At 45.1% G+C, this 21,108-nt stretch overlaps 1 protein-coding gene across 1 annotated transcript in view; it reads left to right on the forward strand.

Annotated features, from left to right (window-relative positions):
- Positions 1–21,108, forward strand: part of COL20A1 (collagen type XX alpha 1 chain) — a 204,453-nt gene that overhangs the window by 159,390 nt on the left and 23,955 nt on the right. Inside the window, exons 30-32 of the mRNA XM_087720870.1 lie at positions 8,242–8,337; positions 13,233–13,286; positions 20,409–20,462. Of these exons, the coding sequence (XP_087576996.1) occupies positions 8,242–8,337; positions 13,233–13,286; positions 20,409–20,462 (204 nt within the window). The remainder of the gene's footprint in view (positions 1–8,241; positions 8,338–13,232; positions 13,287–20,408; positions 20,463–21,108) is intronic.

Below are 21,108 nucleotides of genomic sequence, written 5' to 3' on the forward strand. Positions count from 1 at the left end.
GACTATGTGGGGCCAATTTGAAAGCAACCAACATTCAGTTGTCTGTGGAGATTCTCACTCATCCCAGCCATAGTTGTCTCACAGGTGCCTTTTCAAAGGCAACTGGAATATATTTTCCCTGAGGAGAAGGAAGAAGAAGTTTCGCTTCTCATCCAAGAAACTTCATTGGTTCTGGCAGGACGGTGGAGGTGATGGAAGGATACAAAGCTATGAAGGATGTGAAGATATGAAGGATGCAAAGATACGTAGGTGTTGTGGCCATTGGAGCTGCCACCAGGCTCCGACAGCGAGGGGCCCTATGAGCTGGCTCTGGAGGATGTGGAGGACTCTGGACAGGGTTCCGACTCCGAGCAGGGCACAGAGAGGCTGGTTGGCCACCAGGAGGCGCCTGAGCCTTGGACCAGTGGGGAGGAGACAAGGGAGTGTGAGCCTGAGGTCAGCAATGAGTTTTTCCTGGATGCCCGGCACCGAAGAGCTAATAGGCGTCAGGAACAGTTGCGCAAGTACAGGAGGTAATTGCACTCAGCTGGTGGTCATTAGGCTCCTCTCCAGACTATAAAAGGACTGCTTGTGCACACGCCCCTCTTGCAGAAGTCAACGCAGGAACTCATGTCGGAGAACATTATTGTGAGCTTGGCAGGCTGGATTGCTGCCACGGCTTATCTGTCCTGGATTGCTGCCCAAGCTTGTCTGTGCCGGTTTGCTGCCAAGGATCTGTCTGTCTGTTAATTAAATGCTGTAACTTATCTTTGGCTCGGAATGTGCTTTGGTGTGGGACGAGGGGGGTCAGAACACGTAGGATATGAAGATAGGAAGACATGAAGGATGCAGAGATATGAAAGACATGAAGGATGTGAAGGAGATGGAGATGGTGGAGGCGATGGAAGGATGACTGCAATGAAATGTGACCTTTCTATTGCCCCCACCATCCTGCTAGAACTGATGAAGCTTCTTGGATGAGAAGCAAAGTATCTTCTTCTTTCTTCCTCAAGGAAAAAATAGCCCAGTTGCCTTTTGAAAAAGCACCTTTGAGACAACCAACATCCACTTCCTCAACTGGTGTCTGACGTCAGGTCAAAGTTCAGTTAAACTGATTTATTGCTATAGTCCAGGCTCAAGAATCTTCTCAATTAGTGGTTAGTATCTGCTTAGAGTTAGATAACAGTCAGTGACACTCAAGGAGGGTTGGACTTAGTTCACTAGTGCCTATTTAGGGACTCTAGATTGTTAGCACCGCTTTATACTGCTTTGGGAAGACCACACGTAGAATATTGCATCGTACTTTGGTCACTACAATACAAAACAGATGTTGAGGCTGTAGAACGAGTGCAAAGAAGAGCAACAAAGATGATTAGCGACTGGAAGCTAAACCGTATGATGAGCGCAACAACTAGGTATGTCTGGTCTAGAGGAATAGAATCAAGATCACGTGAAGTGTGTTAATAACACTTTATAATGCCTTGGTAAGGCCACACTTGGAATATTGCATCCAGGTTTGGTCACCACGATGTAAAAAAGATGTTGAAACTCTAGAAAGAGTGCAGAGAAGAGCAACAAGGAGGATTAGGGAACTGGAGGCTAAAACATATGAAGAATGGTGGCAGGAACTGGGCATGGCTAGTTTAATGGAAAGAAGGACTAGGGGAGACATGATAGCAGTTTTCCAATATCTCAGGGGTTGCCACAAAGAAGAGGGAGTCAAGCTATTCTCCAAAGCATCTGAAGGCAGGAAAAGAAGCAATGGATGGAAGCTTATCAAGGAGAGACGCAACCTGGAATTAAGGAGAAATTTCCTGACAGTCAGAAAAATCAACTAGTGGAAGGACTTGCCTCCAGAAGTTGTGAATGCTCGAACACTGGATGTTTTTAAGATGATGTTGGATATCCATTTGTCTAAATAGTGTAGGGTTTCCTGCCTAAGCAGCGGGTTGGACTAGAAGACCTTCAAAGTCCCTTCCAACTCCGTTTTTCTAATTCTAGTCTAATGAAGAGAAGGACTAGGGGTGACATGATAACAGTCTTCTAACATTTGAGAGGCTGCCACAGAGAAGAGGGAGACAACCAGTGGTGGGATTCAGCCAGTTCACGCCACTTCAGGAGAAACGGTTGTTAACGTTCTGAGCAGTTTGGTGAACCGGTTGCTGGAAGAAATCATTAGGGCAGAGAACCGGTTGTTAAATTATTGGAGACAGCCTATTCTCCAAAGTGCCTAAGGATCCAACCTAGAACCAAGGAGAAATGTCCTGACAGTGAGAACAATTAATCAGTAGACTGGCTCGCCTCCGGAAGTTGTAGGTGCTCTGTTATTGGAGGATTTTAAGAAGAGATTGGACAATCATATGTCTAGAATGGCATAGGGTATCCTGCTTGAAAAGGATGTTAGATTAAAAGACTCTAAGATTCCTTCCAACTCTGTTATTCTGTTGTCCCTCTTTTCACTTCACCCTTAGGTTCTGCCCAGTGGTGGGATTCAAATAATTTAACAACCGGTTCTCTGTCCTAATAACAAGTTGGGTAGGCGTGGCTCAATGGTCATGTGACTGGATGGGTGTGGCCAACTCAACGTCACTCATGTCGATGGGCGCTTCACCTTAGCTGTTACGATGTAATAGGGGTTAACCGGAGAGGCAGTTTCTGTAAGCAGGTCAATAAAGATGAGGCTAGAAACAACACCAGAATGTTTCCTTCCTGCCTTCCTTACAGGATTAGCCCTGTCAAGTGGGAAAAAACAAAATGAAATTTCTTCCAACTTCCAATTTCTCCAAATTGTTTAGAAAGTTAACAACCGGTTCTCCAGAATAGGTGCGCACTGGCTGAATCCCACCACTGGTTCTGCCCCTCCTTCCCCCACATCTGCATACTTTTGGCTTTTAGATGATATGTTTTCCACCAGGACGAATCATCATAACCTGTATCATAAAAAGCACTTGTTATATAGTCCCATTTGTTTGCTTGGTTGGTTCAACTGATTAAACATTTAAGTTCCACGATGGAACCAGACTCGTTAAATGAGATACCTAGCAATCCATGACGAACAAAAGATATTGGAGCCACACAGTGAAGTCCCTACACAATTATGGAAGCTCCCTGAGAAACTTTCCATCAGTCCCAAAGTCGCTTTTTTCAAAAGGCAACTGGGCTTTTGTTTTTCCTTGAAGTCATTTGGCTTCTCATCCAAGAAGCTTCTTCAGTTCTGATTGAAGAATTGTCATTTCTGATGATCAGAACTGAAGAAGCTTCTTGGCTGAGAAGTGAAATGTCTTCAAGGATAAACCAAGTCCAGTTGCCTTTTGAAAAAGCAATAGCAATAGCAATAGCAATAGCAGTTAGACTTATATACCGCTTCATAGGGCTTTCAGCCCTCTCTAAGTGGTTTACAGAGTCCACATATTGCCCCCGACAACAATCCGGGTCCTCATTTTACCCACCTTGGAAGGATGGAAGGCTGAGTCAACCCTGAGCCAGTGAGATTTGAACAGCCGAACTGCAGAACTGCAGTCAGCTGAAGTAGCCTGCAGTGCTGCATTTAACCACTGCGCCACCTTGGCTCTGTCCCAAAGCATATTTGGGACAACCATGAATTGGATGACTGAGAATCTCCATAGATACTTACACCAGTCGCTGCCCAGCCTATGATCCTTATGTAAGCTCCTGATGGGAAAATAGACATTAATCTAGGAAATAAATATTTCTTTATGCAACACTAGCATATCTCGGAGTAAGATCCAGCCAATTCTTCCCAGCACATAGCTGTTTTCTGCGCACAGGGGAAATAATTCAAATATACCCTAACTTTCCCCAGCTGGCTGCAATAATATTCTTTGGGAAGGAACAATTGATTTTGCTAAATTCAGACGAAGCTCTTAATTCTCTTCCTTATCATTCAAAACTCACGAACTGAAGCTGATGGAGATATAAAAATCATTGGGTTTCCGAAAAGTTCTATTCTTCAGCTTGGGAAGCTTGTTTTGAAATTCTGCGTATCACTTTTTTTTCCCAACCTCTCAGTCTTGCCTTAGAGGACCTCAGAGAGGGATTAGAATCCTGAAGTTATTTTTGTTGTTTAGATTTCTTGGGCCTAAATTAGTCATTCAGATGTCTCCCAAAATGCTACAGCCTGGTTCCTTATTTTCATTGTCTCCTTTTAGCAAAATAAGTACAGGAGGGGGGGGGGAACCCCAGATTTCCCCTAAAAGATCCATTAAATTAGGCAGTATATGCAACTCTTTAGAAAAGCTTCTGCAGTGGAATTTTTTCTACTCCATTTGACAAGACAGTAGAAAGAGACTGGGATATACTTAAGGGAACAATTCCCAATTAATCTATTATACTGGAACACTGTTTTCGTTCTTTTTTTTTATTATTGCTGTGTGAGTCAGAAAGTGGTTGCCTTTTGTGAGGCTATGGCACAATGACCTTGGGAGATGGAGGGAAGAGGTGCTGCCTAGAGAACAATCAGATAACAGGGAGAGGAACTCACAGCTGCACAATCAGCAAAGATTGCTAAATTCCCCATCCTGGCTGGGGAATTATGGGAGTTTTTTTTTTTAATTTAATTTATTTGTATGCCGCCCTTCTCCGGGAGGGATTCAGGGCGGCGAACAACTCAAAGGGGGAAAGGGGACATAAAACACAATACACGTAATTAAAATACACAAGAATCATACAGTCATACAAGTCGAGAGGGGAGGGGAACTCATCAACCCCAGGCCTGCCGGCACAGCCAGGTTTTGACGGCTTTCCGGAAGGCCTGGAGAGGGGTGCGGGTCCGAATCTCCGCGGGGAGTTCATTCCAAAGGGCCGGAGCTGCCACAGAGAAGGCCCTCCCCCCGGGTGGTAGCCAGGTGGCATTGGCTAGTGGACGGAACCCGGAGGAGGCCGACCCTGTGTGATCTAACGGGTCTTTGGGAGGTAATTGGCAGCAGGCGGTCTCTCAAGTACCCAGGTCCAATACCATGGACAGTTAAAGTCCCCAAGTCTTAAAGAGGCCAAGACTGTAGACCACTATTCTGCACACAAGGAACGAGATTGATGCCTCACTGAATTCTTAGGAGGTAGAACCCCAAGCACCCCCAGGGGCGAGCTTCAAAATTTTTAGCAAGGAGTTCTCTCGGTGGGCATGACCCTGGTGGGTGTGGCCTACTTGGCTTCCTGCACCATAGTGGTGGTGAGAATTTTCACCCTACCCAGGCTCGAGTCCAGAGGCTTTCCTCTAGCCTCCAGGAGGGCAAAAATGGCCCGGAGGCCCTCTGGAGGCTGGAAATGGGCTTGTTTCCAGACTTCCGGGAGACCCATTTTCCCCCTTCCCAGGCTCCAGACCCTTTCCTTGAGCCTCCAGGAGGGTGAAAATGGCCTCTCCCAGATTCTGGAGGCCCTCCAGAGGCTCGAAACGTGCCCATTTCTGGACTTATGGAACTTCTGGGAGGCACATTTTTCACCCTCCCAGAGCCTACAGGCACATACCTGGTATCCAAAATGGGCCGCGTGGAGACTCCTGGGAGGGATGGGGTTGGGTGGGTGGGGCCAGCCTGTCCTTGTGTTGCAGCAGATTGAGGTTTGTAATCTACTTACGAAAGACCAGGACTCGATACCACAAAGGTGAGAGAAACAGGTTTATTTGATGCATCGAGTTCAACGTGTTCACACACCAAAATCTGAACTGCCTGGGCTCTGCCCAGGATGCTACTTTTATGCCGTGTTCCACACTGTGCATTCTCAAGGCGTTTCCATACACGAGACAAGCATGACATTTCGAAAAGGAGAAGTTCATTTGGAATGTTACAGAGAAGTACATAGGAGAAATACAAAAAAGAGAAGTTCCTATAATGTCTTAAGCTGTCAGCAGTTTTTACCTCTGTTCTATCTCTCACCCACGCCTGGCTTCCTGTGCTCCTCCTTTACAGGGTCTTGCCACACTGTTCAGCCCTATTTTTAATACTTATGAGGAAGTTGGAGAGAAAGTTCACTCCAGCTAAAAGTCAACTTTGGAACTCCAGGGCACTAGAATGAAAAGCCAAGCTAATATGAATTTATAAGGTCCATTCTAGTAAGACCACCTAACCTGGCCAGCCACTGGTGGGTTTACCTGTGCACCCCCTCCTGCATCATTCCCCCCCTTTGAAACTGCACCCAATCCTAAGATTACTGTGTAGTTTCATAAATGGCAGGTTCCTCTCCATTAAGCATGAGCCCAACATATTTGCTCGAGCGTCCTTCTTCTGAGCATCCCACCAGGGCCAGGACCTTTGCAGTAGCCCATTTCCTGCATTACTTGCAACTACCGGTTCAGCGAACCAGATTTAAATTAACATCTGGTTTGCCCGAACCAGTCTGAACCGGCTGAATCCCACCCCAACAAAATGTAATTCAATGCTGATAAACACACTTAGGCAAGAAAACCAAATAGACAGGTATAGAATAGATGGTACCTGTCTCAACAGTAGTAACTATGAGAGGGATCTAGGATTCCTAGTGTTTCATGTTGGAATAGAAGACTATCAAGATCCCTTCAAGCCCTATTATACAAGAAGAAATTGTTCTTAAAGTAAGACATGCCTCCAGCCCAAGGCTTGTCTATGACTTTATTACTAACTTCTGCTTTGCTATTTTGTTATGCCCATGGTGTATTTCCATCTTCTGCCTCCCAAATCAGTGTGAAAACCTCCGGAATGATCTAGAGTTGTGCAATAAATCAGTGGCTGGAAATAGCAAAACAACCTTGATATGCAATGTTGGAAGCTTTGAAAAAATAAAAAGTCAGAACTCCATCACCATGACTTCAGCACGTACCAAAGAGTGACTGAAGGAAGCAGAGGAAGCAATGACAAAATATAGATTTGGGTTTCTGGTCCCGGAACTCAATCATCATTTCATAGAAAAAAAGGGGCAAGGGAAGCAACCAGGATTCGCACAGAGTGTTATAAATAGTCCTCCGGCAGAGAATTAATTTGCCCAATGTTAAACCGGATTGTGACATCAAAAACTCTCAATTTAATTGTGAGGGCAGGTGTCAATTAAATCCACTACACTCATTAAATTTTATGTCATTCGCATGAACTTGTATTGTTTGCATCAATTTCTGACATTCGCGCGATTGTGCATGTAATGCGTTGAGTTATTCACAATAGTACGTCAGTACAATGCGGAAACGTTCGATTTAATGGACATCAGACCATTAAATGGAACTCAGAGTCAAACAAAAAAAATATACCAGTTATCTCTGAGCAACTGCATTAAATTAAGGCCTGTTAAATGGAGGTTATACAGTAACATCAACTTGATCCTCCATCACTAAAAGGTACATCTGTCAAGAAACTAAACCTCACTTCAAATCCTTATTTCAAAGCTCAGCTGTGATTTCATTAGATGTGTCTCCGCCAAGTTCTATCCTTGACGTTCTCCATAAATCCGTAGGCACAATTATGCTAACCTGCAATTTTTTTGGGTAAAGACGGCAAGAAATCAGCCAAATGTAGAGAGCACCAAGGAGCCATAATGATTCGTGGATTGGATTTGTAAGAGTGGAAAAATGACTTCTAGCCTTCTTCACTTTTGTCTTCCGCTTCTCTGAATTTGGTGTTAGCTGTTGTGGCCCACCAGCAGCCAGCAGAGCTGGCAGCAGATTCAGACAGTGAGGAGGTTGGGGAGGAACATGGGCCAGTCCTGGAGTCTTGGGAAGGCTCTGATGAGGGCTCTGTGTCGGAGGCAGAGACAGGGCTAGGGCCATATGCCAGTTATCAGCTGCCTTCAGAGTCAGACATCAGTGAGGCAGATGAACAGCTGGAGCCTGTTCCCAGGGTGCGCTTGCGCAGAGTTGCCAGACGAAGGGAACAGCTAAAGAACAGGGGTTGAGAGTAAGGCCACAGGTGGACGATGAATGGCCCCTCCCAGAGGGAATAAAAGAGGAGCGAAAGGGGAGTGGAGTTTGCAGGAGACAATTACTTCACTAAATTGGCTGGTGATTCTCTGAGACTCCTTGCTAAATTTTGCAGATATCGGCCTGGCAGCTCTCCAAGCCAGATAAAGTCTGTGACCGTAAATCCTCCCCTGAAAGACTTTGCTGGATGTGAATGAGCAGAATTCACAGTAAATTAATAAAATGTGTTTTTGTCGGGACCAGGAGTTTGCTTCATGCTGTTGGGAAGCCTCAGTCAGAACAGTAGCAAACCAAGACTGTATTAGTTTGGTATGCCTGGAAGATAATGTTTTTTCTGTGTTTCTTTGTTTTCTCTGATTCCTTAGGGGGAACCAGGTCCTCCAGGCCAAGCTGGACCAAAAGGACCAGGAGGACACCAAGGGACCCCTGGTTCACAAGGATTGACCGTGCAAGGCCCCATTGTAAGTTATTTTCTTTTCCTTTGAGGTCGGGTTAAAACATTGTAGTTTAGATACGAGCATAGCAAAAACCTTTTGGAAAAAGAAATAGGGTATTTTAAATCTCAGCAAGTTTGGTAATGGAGAAAACATCTCCTATATTGCCAGTTTAGTCGAGTGGTTGAGGCACCAGGCTAGAAACCTGGAAACTGTGAGTTGTAGTCCTGCTTTAGGCTTGAAAGCGGGCTGGGTGTTTTTGGGCCAATCGCCAGGAGAATGTGAGTTCTAGTCTCACCTTAAGCATTAAAATGGGCTGGGTGTCTTTGGGCCAATCGCCAGAAGAATGTGAGTTCTAGTCCTGCCTTAGACTTGAAAGTGGGCTGGGTGTCTTTGGGCCAATCACCAGGAGAATGTGAGTTCTAGTCTCACCTTAAGCATTAAAATGGGCTGGGTGTCTTTGGGCCAATGGCCAGGAGAATGTGAGTTCTAGTCTCACCTTAAGCATTAAAATGGGCTGGGTGTCTTTGGGCCAATGGCCAGGAGAATGTGAGTTCTAGTCTCACCTTAAGTATTAAAATGGGCTGGGTGTCTTTGGGCCAATGGCCAGGAGAATGTGAGTTCTAGTCTCACCTTAAGCATTAAAATGGGCTGGGTGTCTTTGGGCCAATGGCCAGGAGAATGTGAGTTCTAGTCTCACCTTAAGCATTAAAATGGGCTGGGTGTCTTTGGGCCAATCGCCAGGAGAATGTGAGTTCTAGTCTCACCTTAAGCATTAAAATGGGCTGGGTGTCTTTGGGCCAATCACCAGGAGAATGTGAGTTCTAGTCTCACCTTAAGCATTAAAATGGGCTGGGTGTCTTTGGGCCAATGGCCAGGAGAATGTGAGTTCTAGTCTCACCTTAAGTATTAAAATGGGCTGGGTGTCTTTGGGCCAATGGCCAGGAGAATGTGAGTTCTAGTCTCACCTTAAGCATTAAAATGGGCTGGGTGTCTTTGGGCCAATGGCCAGGAGAATGTGAGTTCTAGTCTCACCTTAAGCATTAAAATGGGCTGGGTGTCTTTGGGCCAATCACCAGGAGAATGTGAGTTCTAGTCTCACCTTAAGTATTAAAATGGGCTGGGTGTCTTTGGGCCAATGGCCAGGAGAATGTGAGTTCTAGTCTCACCTTAAGCATTAAAATGGGCTGGGTGTCTTTGGGCCAATGGCCAGGAGAATGTGAGTTCTAGTCTCACCTTAAGCATTAAAATGGGCTGGGTGTCTTTGGGCCAATCACCAGGAGAATGTGAGTTCTAGTTCTGTTTTAGGCATGAAAACCAACTGGCTGACTTCAGGCCATCATATTTTATTTATTACATAAATACAGTAATAAATAAAATCATGCTCTGCTAAGCTTCCTTCTTTGTTCCCTTGCTTTCTGCTGGGTTCTGAGTTTTGCTGGCTTATTTCATAGGTCATGAACTTTCTGGCTCAAGGAACGTCAGAGAATTGTGCAGCCAAATGAAGTCAGAGACGCTGACGCAAACCTGTAGTTTTATATAAATAAATATATTTTATATTTTTATTTAGAGTAAACAAGATAGTCAGGCATATCCCTACATCATGAGGTAAATCGTCAGAAAAACAGCACAAAGAGCACGCAGGAGAAAAAGGCGGGAGGAAAGGGAAACTCCCCCTTTATACCCAGCAACCAATCACAACGTAGATTGCCTCATGCAGGCGGTCTATGACGATTCTCCACAGCCAATGAGCCAAGATGGCGCAGTGGTTAGGGTGCAGTACTGCAGGCCACTTCAGCTGACTGTTATCTGCAGTTCAGCGGTTCAAATCTCACCGGCTCAAGGTTGACTCAGCCTTCCATCCTTCCGAGGTGGGTGAAATGAGGACCCAGACTGTGGGGGCGATATGCTGACTCTGTAAACCGCTTAGAGAGGGCTGAAAGCCCTATGAAGCGGTATATAAGTCGAACTGCTATTGCTAACTCACCATGGCCAACTCGCAATGGCCAACTTGCTGCAAGATAACTCATCGCATTCAACTCACTGAAGGACAACTCCCTGTGGGACAAGAGTTACACTAATATCCAAGAAATAGAATCATTAAAGAAAGGATGCACAAGAAGGGACAGAATGAAATGTGAATGGCAAAAATTAAAATGATTTTAATTTATTTGAAATAATGAAATAAATTGCTAAATTTTCCCCCAGAGAGTTGTCCCACAACAGTTGGTTGTGGTGAGTTGCCCTGCAGCGAGGTGAGTTGGCCATGGCTAATTGGCCATGGTGAGTTGGTCATGGTGAGTTGGCTGTAGAAAGTTGGCCATGGCAGGTTGTCCCATTTCGCATGCAGGCGCCCGCATTCTCCAACCAATCAACTACAACTGTGTCTTCTGGCCCATTATCCCCTTTACTGTTCCAGCTATTAAATTAAATATCTTAACAAGGAAGAATTAAATGAGATCATTCCCCATCCCGGACTCCCACTGAGCAGTCCAGCGCTGCTCCGGTGACTTATAGCACCTTCCTAGTCTCACCCAGCCATTATTGAAGTAATAAAAAGCCTGTCCTCAATAGTATTATTTTGGCATATCGGTATTTGGAGAACTCCAAAGATGCTATAAATTTCTAGTGTGGAAATAGATTGGCTTCAGCCAAAGAAAACTGCATTCAGATATCAAATTTCTGTGGAGTTGCCCTTAGGTCATATTTTCTGCTTGTGTTTCCAAAACACACTTAACTCCGATGGCTGAATTTTCTGGATTTCAGCACATCGAACAGCAGGCGATCCAGATTTTGTGGGTTTGTGATAGCATGCTTTATAATGTTATTTTTTTTTAAGTTTAAAACTTTTTAGTCTTAAATTCCTTCTGACTTGAATGTTAATGTTATTGATCTATTGTACAATGCCCAGAGTCCCTCTCAGAGGAATACAAATATAAATAAATAATTAAACCACCAGAAAAAATAAATGTGGTTAAAGCTAAACCATAGCATGTTGTCTGTAGAGATTTCCACTCATCCAGATCATGGTTCCCCCAAACCTGCTTTTTCAGGTGGCAACTGGACTATCTTGTTTCTTTTCCTTTTGGAGACATTTCACTTCTCATCCAAGAAGCTTCTTCAGCTCTGATTGGATGGTGGGGAATGGAAGGATTTATATTCCTGGTAGACAGCTGGTCATTTAGAGCCGAGGTGGCGCAGTGGTTAAATGCAGCACTGCAGGCTACTGCTAGATCAGCAGTTCAGCGGTTCAAATCCCACCGGCTCAGGGTTGACTCAGCCTTCCATCCTTCCGAGGTGGGTAAAATGAGGACCCAGATTGTTGGGGGCAATATGCTGACTCTCTGTAAACCGCTTAGAGAGGGCTGAAAGCCCTATGAAGCGGTATATAAGTCTACTGCTATTGCTATTGCTATTTGCATCCTTTTAGAAGATCCTTGAAGCACTTGGAGGTATATCTGTATCCTCAGGGTCATCCGAGTAAGGAACCAGCAGCATTCCCCACTATCTTGTCAGGAACCAGGAGCACCATTCAGGTGACCTGAGGACACAGATAAACCTCCAAGTGGCCTCAACGACCCTCTAAAAGGATGCAAATCAGTGGTGGGTTTCAAAAATGTTTGGAACCTCTAACATACCTCCCAGCGTCCAATAAGATCACACAGGATGGGCCTTCTCCGGGTGCCGTCAACTAGACAATGTCGTCTGGCGGCTCCCCGGGGGAGGGCCTTCTCTGTAGCTGCCCCGGCCCTATGGAACGATCTACCCCCAGAGATCCGGACCCTCCCCACTCTCTCGGCCTTCCGTAAGTTTACTAAGACCTGGCTATTTCGGCAGGCCTGGGGCTGTTGACCTCTTGAATGAGGTCCAGCCCCACTAAGGCTGAGTGCATGATGTGTCTTTTAAACTTGCTTTGTCTCTCTATTTTAAATTTTTTAGTATTCTTTTAGAGTTGTTTTTATGTAAGCCGCCCGGAGTCCTTCGGGATTGGGCAGCATATAAATTCATTAAACTTTGAACTTTGAACTCTGTAGGTGTGGCCTGCTTTCCGGGTCCACTGGTGGACCCTCTTCTAACCAGCTCGGTAGATTTGACGAACCGGTTCTTCTGAACTGGTGCGAACCAGTAGGAACCCACCTCTGATGCAAATTATCAGCTGTCTGCAAGGAATATAAATCCTTCCATTCCCCACCATCCTTCTCAGAGTTGAAGAAGCTTCTTGAAAGTCTTCAAAAGAAAAAGAAAAAAGTCCAGTTGCCTCCTGAAAAAGGCAATTTTATTTATTGATATATAACTGCAGGTGGAGAACATATCCAACAATCTTTCCTCCTCCTATTTCCCCCCACAACAACGACCCTATGAGAGGGGGGTGGTCCAAAGTCTAGATTAGAACTCATGATTTCCAAGTTTCTAGTCACTAGACCATATTGGCTCTCATGCTGAACTTGGAAACCCTGGTTGAATTCCCCATTCATCTACTGGATGACTTTGGCCCATCCAGCTTCTGCAGGTGATGTTGGTAACAAAATAGCAATAGCAGTTAGACTTATATACCGCTTCATAGGGCTTTCAGCCCTCTCTAAGCGGTTTACAGAGTCAGCATATCGCCCCCAACAACAATCTGGGTCCTCATTTTACCCACCTCGGAAGGATGGAAGGCTGAGTCAACCTTGAGCCGGTGAGATTTGAACCACTGCAGATCACAGTCAGCTGGAAGTGGCCTGCAGTACTGCACTCTAACCACTGTGCCACCTCGGCTCTTACAAAAACCAGGAGAGGGATTGCTATGTACACCGTCTGATATGGTTGCGTGGAAAAAGGTAGGAAATTAAATGTGATGATTAAGTGAATGAAAAAGCACTAGCTGAGTCATTGTAAGGGATTATATGCCTCATAAATTTATTGTTTTATTTTTATTCAAGGGACCGCCTGGTCTTAAGGGCGATAAAGGGGACAGCGGAAGTCCAGGAATACAGGTAATTCGGTTGCACTTGTTTTTCTAATAGTTAATGTACCTTTCCTAACTTGGTGCTCTGCAACCATTTGGACTTGAGCATCCATAACTTGCAGCCGTATCCCCAAATTCCCATTTGATGGATGCTCAACATTTCTAAAAAGCATCAGGTTTGTGGAAAGCTAGTCGAATTTTGTCTGTTGTGAAATCTGGGTCTTCAGGTGCTTTCGAACAGCTCTGAAATGCCTTACTGTCTATGGGGATTCTCAGTCATCCAGGTCATGGTTGGGCCAAGGCTGTTTATTTTCAAAAGGCAACTGGACTTTGTTTTTCCTTGAAGACATTTCGCTCCTCATCCAAGAAGCTTCTTATGGTTCTGACGAGGGGTGGGTTTCAGCCGGTTCGCACCGGTACGCTAGAACCGGTTCGTGAAATTTAACATACCTTTTGGAACCCGTTCGTCTGGTGGCACAGTGCCAGAATTCTCCCTTCAGCCTGCGCCCCCTCGCTTGCTCCCCCTGCCCATCCAGTCACCACTTGCCCGCTCGCTCCGCCCATCCACAAAATGCTTTCCCTGCCCACCGCTCACTGATTGGCTGGCTCACCAATTGCCCGCCTCTGAGAAGGCGTGCGAGAAAGCCCATCCCTCCCAATTGCCCGAACATGTGAAGGAAGGAAGTTGCAGGTTCCTTTGCCTCAGCTACATGATCTCTTTTCGTTCTCTGTCTGCCTACTTCACTCGTTCGGGCAGCAGAGAATGAAAGGTGGTCGCGTAGCCGAGGGCAAATGAGCCTGCCGCCTCCTTCATTCCTTTCTTCTCTCAGCGCCCACCAAAGCGCTACGCCCGCTCGGCTGCCCTTGCTGCCATCATGGCCCCTCTGCATGCTCGGCCTCCGGCCTGAGTGGTAGCGAGCGATGGCGGCGCAGGGTGGCTGGCGGCGGCGGCTCCTGCTCCTGGGCTAGCCGTGGGTCATGCTGCTCAGTGGGCAGTGCCCTGACTCCCCTGCCACCACCGCCGCCACCGCTGAGCTACGTCAGCAGCAGCACCTCTCGCCTGCAGAACTGAGGCAGGGAAGAAGATCAAGAGACGCGGAGCCAAAGACTCCACTCCCTCCTTTCCCCCACCCCAGAGTGCCTCTGAGTCTTCTTTCGTTAGGGGTGTTACTTGGAACCCTGACATTAACCCGAATCTGACAATGTCTTTTCAGAGCCGAGGTGGCGCAGTGGTTAGGGTGCAGTACTGCAGGCCACTTCAGCTGACTGTTATCTGCAGTTCAGCGGTTCTAATCTCACCGGCTCAAGGTTGACTCAGCCTTCCATCCTTCCGAGGTGGGTAAAATGAGGACCCGGATTGTTGTTGGGGGCAATATGCTGACTCTGTAAACCGCTTAGAGAGGGCTGAAAGCCCTATGAAGCGGTATATAAGTCTAATTGCTATTGCTATTGCTATCTTATCTGGGAACTTCTTATGGGTGATTTCATAAATGATATATACGGAGCCCTTTGAAGGTTTTCTGAGCTGAGCCTGCAAATGTTACATTGCCCAGCCAGCTAACATTATCCTAGTTGGCTTACAAAAATGTCTGCAATCAAACCACCATGCTCAGAGAGCACCAAGGATTCCGCAGTTCAACCCTGAGCTACATGTTTTCTCTTCTGTTGAAATCATGTATTCTGTCAGCGCCAACAGGCCTTGGCAAACATGAATGATTAGAGGTTTCTTTTTCCCTCTTACATTTGTAAAAAATTGAATAAAACCACCAACCCAAAAAAAACCAGAGACAGAATAGATGTACGTACATGAAATAAACTTCCCTCAAGTGGAAAGGTTAAAATGAAAACATCATAGTTATAAAAACACGTTGTTGTTGTTTTTAACAAAAAGCAAAGCAGACAAATAAAGACTTTAAAAAGCATTCTGGAAAACTCCCTTCCTTTTCTCTGTATCCCCCTTTCCCTCGCCTGCTGATTGCTACTTAAATATGTTTGTTCTGTACTTAACATCTGTGACTTCAGGTAGTTCTTATGACCGCAGCTGAGCCCCAAATGTCTGTTGCTAAGCGAGACAATTGTTAAGTGAGGCTTGCACCATTTTACAATCTTTCTTGCAGCTGTTTGTCAAGAGAAACACTGCAGCGATTCCGTTAGTGTCGCGGTTGTTAGGTGAATCTGATTTCTCCATCGATTTTGCTTGCCAAAAGGTCGCAAAAAGTGATCGCATGACCCCAGGACACTGCGACGGTCATAAATACGAATCAGTTGCCAAGAGTCTGAATTTTGGTCATGCAACTATAGGGATGCTGCAATGGCTGTAAGTGTGAAAAAGGGTCATGTCACTTTTTTCAGTGCTGTTGTAACTTCAAACGGTCACTAAATGAACACTTGTAAGTCAAGGACTACCTGTACTGCGTATTTCTGTTTGGATTTTTTGGATGATTTATTTGTTTTTAAACAGTTTCTCTCTCTCTCTCCCTCTGTCTGTCTGTCTCTCTCTGTCTCTCTCTCTCTCTGTCTCTATCATATTTCTCTCTCTCTGTCTCTCTATCATCTCTCTGTGTGTTCTGTCTGTCTGTCTGTCTGTCTGTCTGTCTCTTTCTCTCTCATATTTCTCTTTCTGTCTCTCTATCATCTCTCTGTGTTCTGTCTGTCTGTCTGTCTCTCTGTCTCTGTCTGTCTCTCTGTCTGTCTCTCTGTCTGTCTGTCTGTCTCATTTCTCTTTCTGTCTCTCTATCATCTCTCTCTGTATTCTGTCTGCCTGTCTGTCTGTCTCTGTCTCTCTCTCTGTCTCTGTCTGTCTCTCTGTCTGTCTCTCTCTCATAGTTCTCTCTCTGTCTATCATCCCTCTGTGTGTTCTGTCTGTCTGTCTCTGTCTTTGTCTCTGTCTGTCTCTCTGTCTCTCTCTCTCTCATATTTCTCTCTGTCTCTCTCTCTATCATCTCTCTCTCTCTGGTCTGTCTGTCTCTGTCTCTGTCTCTCTCTCTCTCTCTGTCTCTCTCTCTCTCTCTCTCTCTCTGTGTGTGTGTGTCTATCTCTGTCTGTCTCTCTGTCTCTCTGTCTCTCTCTCTCTCTATCATATTTCTCTCTCTCTCTATCATCTCTCTCTCTGGTCTGTCTGTCTCTGTCTCTATCTCTCTGTGTGTGTGTGTCTCTCTCTCTCTTTGCCAAAACCATATTCTAGGCATCTTAGCTTGCCTTGCTGTGTAATATATAACCGGACATTTCTTTGGAAGTCTAATCACAGCAATAGGATTATGGAGATTTCTCAGCTGAATGAAGCTTTAAAATAAAGCTAGCATGATGTTATCCCTAAGGAACTGAATTTGACAACTCTATTTTCCTTGTTCCCACTTCTGAGATGTTCTCCTGAATTAAAAAAAGATCAAACATATTGTTGAAAGAAATGTCCTTCTGGGTTCAGCTCCAAGAGGGGAAAAAGACACTGGAGACACGGAGGTTGCTTGGAAAGATGGTTTAATGGTGGACAGGACCACATGCCTTGAGTCCTGAACAGAAAAGGTGATCACATGCTTCAGTGTTGGGTGAAGAAGAAGAGAGCCGAAGAGAGACAACAAGGAAGGGGCTTGCTGGGCTTTTTATAACCTGTTCAGTCCCACCTCTCTGTTTCCTGTTCCTGTGTAAGAAATGTATTCTGATTGGTTGTCAGACTCCCATGGGCCCATGCAGGGGCTACTCTCTAGGCTGTGTTTTGAATCCAGGTTTGGTTGAGTTCTCAGATGCCGTGTGGTGATTTGGGTAAAGGCTAATCATGCCTTAATCCTATCACCCTGGAGCTGAAAGAGAGAACTCTTCATTATGTAAAGGGACTGGCTTGGGCATCTTAACGGCCCATTGACAAACGGGAATGGGCAGAAAGCTGCAGGGAGCTATTCTGTCTTTTTAAAACATGTTTCTTCCTTTTCACATCCAGGGAAATGTAATAGTCTGGCTTTTCAATATTTCCTCGGATATTTCATTTTTCTAGGAGAGGGATGGGTTTTAACTTCCTACAGTATATTATAGGGCCTTTATTTGGAGAAAGGGGAAAACAAGCAAAGAACGTTGTGTTGTTTTTAGAAGATGGGGCCATTCTTGAAATTAAACTGCATTCATTCTGCCTGTAGGAAAGACGGAGGTTTTATTTTTATTTGGCATCTGAATGTTGCATTTTTCTGGTTCCCGTTTCCTAAACTTACATATGAACCCAAATGTTGATACAGGTAGTCGACTCACAACTTTGTTTAGTGCAAGGCAATTAATTGTTAAGTGAGTTTTGCCCCTAATTTGTGATCTTTCTGCCACAATTGTTAAGTGAATATCTGCTGTTGTTAAGTGAATCATATGGCCGTTAAATGAATCTGGCCTCCCACAGGAACTTCGCTTGTCGGAAGCTGGCTGGGAAGATTATAAATGGTAACATCATGGCCCTGGGACAATGCAGCTGCCATAAAAAGATGCCAGTTGCAAAGCAGCCAAATTTGGAGCGCGTGCCATGGGGATGCGGCAAAAATTGTAATTGTGAAAACTGGTCATAAGTCACTTTTTTCAGTGCCATTGTAAGTTTGAACAGTCACTAAACGAATGATTGTAAGCAGCCGTGGGTTTCACATTTTGTTACCACTGGTTCACCGCATGTGCGCCCGCTGACTTCGCTTCCCAGGCATACACACCCCTTCTGCACATGCGCCCGGCCTTCTGTGCATATGCTTTGCTCGCATGGACGCTTTCTACACATGTGCCCGTGATTTCCGCTACCGGTTTGGGTGAACCAGTCCGAACCAGCTGAATACTGCCTCTGGTTGTAAGTCGAGGATGACTTACAAAATCATCGACAACAGGGATAGGGCAAGTTTAACGCATCCATAATTAAAACAATTAAAACAGCAAAACAATTAGAGAATGTTTCATTTGCATTCTTTGGTTGTCCCTGGGAGGCAGATTCTGAGCTACTTCCCAACAAAACAATTCGGCAGTGGAACCAATGACTCAGAGAGGGGGTAGGCCGCCCTTCACTAAATGCTTTAGAGTCGACGCTGGTGCGGAAGCCATCAGCCATCTGCCTGTGATGCTTTAATTAAGGCATCTACTCCGAATAGGTGCTGGGCTTCCTGACCTGTGTCCTTTCCAGCGTTTAATTCTGTGATTCTATCTCGTAGCCACCACAGATTCAAAGAGACTTTGGCTGCAGGCTGGAAAAAAAACACATTCTTATTCAACCCGACACTTTCAAGAAGTCTCTCTTCTATTCTCCAACCAAACTTCTTTAGATACATAGATGAGTATGAGTTAGACTCTCTAAAATATATCATGTCCTTTTGTGTGTGCCTTATGTCCATTTTGTGTGTGTGTTTGTGAGTGTGGTATGGTGTGGTGTGCTGGGATGCTGGGTTTATTCCTCCTGAATTGGGGAAGAGAGTAAAATAAAATAAACATTTTATTTATCAAAGCAAATGTCAGTTACTAGCTGGATACCCGTGCTTCGCGACAAAACTATGTGATCAGGCTATGCAGGAGAAATTTGATTCACAATCCGTTGGCTCAGTGGTGGTCGGTGATTGAAACACATAAGGGAATATCGCTCCCACCACCTTGAGTCCGGAAGCAGTTCCGTAGGTGGAAGGCGTAGACATTTGGGTGAGGTACCGACGTTTAGTACTGTAAGGAGTGCCAAACCGCTCCTGAGGGAAGGAGTGGAACATCTGCCAATTTGAACTGAGGCAACAGAATGTGAGGCAACTGGCAGTTGGAACAGAGTTCTTTTCAGGTGGGGAAGGAGAGTAGAACTTCTTAGTATCAGAGAGTATTAATTACTGTATAAGAAATACTAATGATCTGATGGCCATTTCAAAAAATCCTTTCTTAGCAAGCACCTAGATGCCAAGAGGAACATATGTGCCAAATTTCAAGTTTGAAATTTCAAGACTTTATGTTCTGGACATTTCGTGATGAGTGAGTGGTATTTGGCTTAGCAATAGCTATAGCAGTTAGACTTATATACCGCTTCATAGGGCTTTCAGCCCTCTCTAAGCGGGTTACAGAGTCAGCATCTCGCCCCCACAGTCTGGGTCCTCATTTTACCCACCTCGGAAGGATGGAAGGCTGAGTCAACCTTGAGCCGGTGAGATTAGAACCGCTGAACTGCAGATAACAGTCAGCTGAAGTGGCCTGCAGTACTGCACCCTAACCACTGCGCCACCTCGGCTCTTTTATATATATAGATTTGCTTTGATAAATAAAAGCCTACTTATAAGATTTGGGCTCAAGAAGGTAATCCTTGACATAACCTTTTTTTTTTTAGTGACCAACATTACAACAGCACAGGAGAAAAAAGTGACTTATGACCAGTTTTCATATTTATGACCATTGCAGCAACCCCATAGTCACATTATCACAATTCAGAGCCTTGGCAACTGGCATGTATTTACGACAGTTGCAGTGTTAGAATCACTTAAAAACCATGTGTCTAACTTAACAACTGCAGTGATTCACTTAGCAATGGTAGCAAGATAGCATGTAACATGGGGCAAAACTCACTTAATAATTGTCTTGTTTAGCAATGGAAATTTGGGGTTCAAGTGTGGTCATGTCGAGGACTACCTCAGTGGTGGGATTATTATTTTTTACTACCGTTTCTGTGGGCATGGCTTGGTGAGTGTGGCATGGCTTGGTGGGTGTGGCTTGGTGGGCACGGCAGGGGAAGGATACTGTAAAACCTTCATTCCCTCCCCATTCTAGGGGAAGGATACTGCAAAATCCCACTTTCCTCCCAACTCCAGGGGAAGGATACTGCAAAATCCCACTTTCCTCCCAACTCCAGGGAAGGATACTGCAAAATCCTCATTTCCTCCCAACTCCAGGGGAAGGATACTGCAAAATCCCATTTTCCTCCCAACTCCAGGGGAAGGATACTGCAAAATCCCACTTTCCTCCTGATCATCTGGGACTTGGGAGGAAGCAAATAGATGGGGGCATGGCCAGCCAGAGGTGGTATTTGCTGGTTCTCCAAGCTACTCAAAATTTCCGCTATCAGTTCTCCAGAACTGGTGAGAACCTGCTGAATACCACCTCTGGACTACCTGTAACCAAGAAGTTATCATTGCTTTGCCTTGGAATATACCTTCTAAATCAGACTTGTGCTTATCTACAGGGTTTGATGGGTCCCCAGGGAGCGACAGGTAAAGATGGCCCTCAAGGATCAAAGGTAAAACTTAATTCCTTCAAGTTGACTCAACCTCCATACCTTCACAGTTATGTCCATGTAGTTTTGGTGCCATCATTCTAAATATGACTTGTTGATGCCTTTTCGGGGATAGTTTTTCAGCTCCTTTGCCTACAAGTCTAGTGATCTCCCACCCATGTCCACAGAATAGCAGAATAACAGAGTTGGAAGGGACCTTGGAGGCCTTCTACTCCAACCCCCTGCTCAAGCAGGAGATGCTATATAACATTTCATACAAATGGTTATCCAATCTCTTCTTTGAAAACCCCAGTAATAGAGCACCCAAAATTTCTGGAGGCAAGTCGTTCCACTAATTAATTGTTTTCACTCTCAGGAAATTCTTCCTTAATTCCAGTTGCTTCTCTCCTTTCTAAATTTCCACCCTTTGCTTCTTGTCCTGCCCTCAGGTGCTTTGGAGAATAGGTTGACCCTCCTCCTCTTTGTGACACTCCTCATATACTGGAATATTACTATCCTGTCACCCCTAGTTCTTTTTTTCCTTAAACAGCTTCTTACTGATCCTACTACACATGTAAGGTCAATCAGGTGATATTACCTGCTGAGATGAACTGGATTAAAATCCCTCTAATCATGCAGTCTAATGTTGGGCGAGACAAAAGGGAGAACA

Source organism: Thamnophis sirtalis, unplaced genomic scaffold (genome assembly GCF_051295495.1).
Source record: "Thamnophis sirtalis isolate CommonGarterSnake01/CBP01778 unplaced genomic scaffold, rThaSir2_p1.2 scaffold_7, whole genome shotgun sequence".
NCBI classification, from domain to species: domain Eukaryota; kingdom Metazoa; phylum Chordata; class Lepidosauria; order Squamata; family Natricidae; genus Thamnophis; species Thamnophis sirtalis.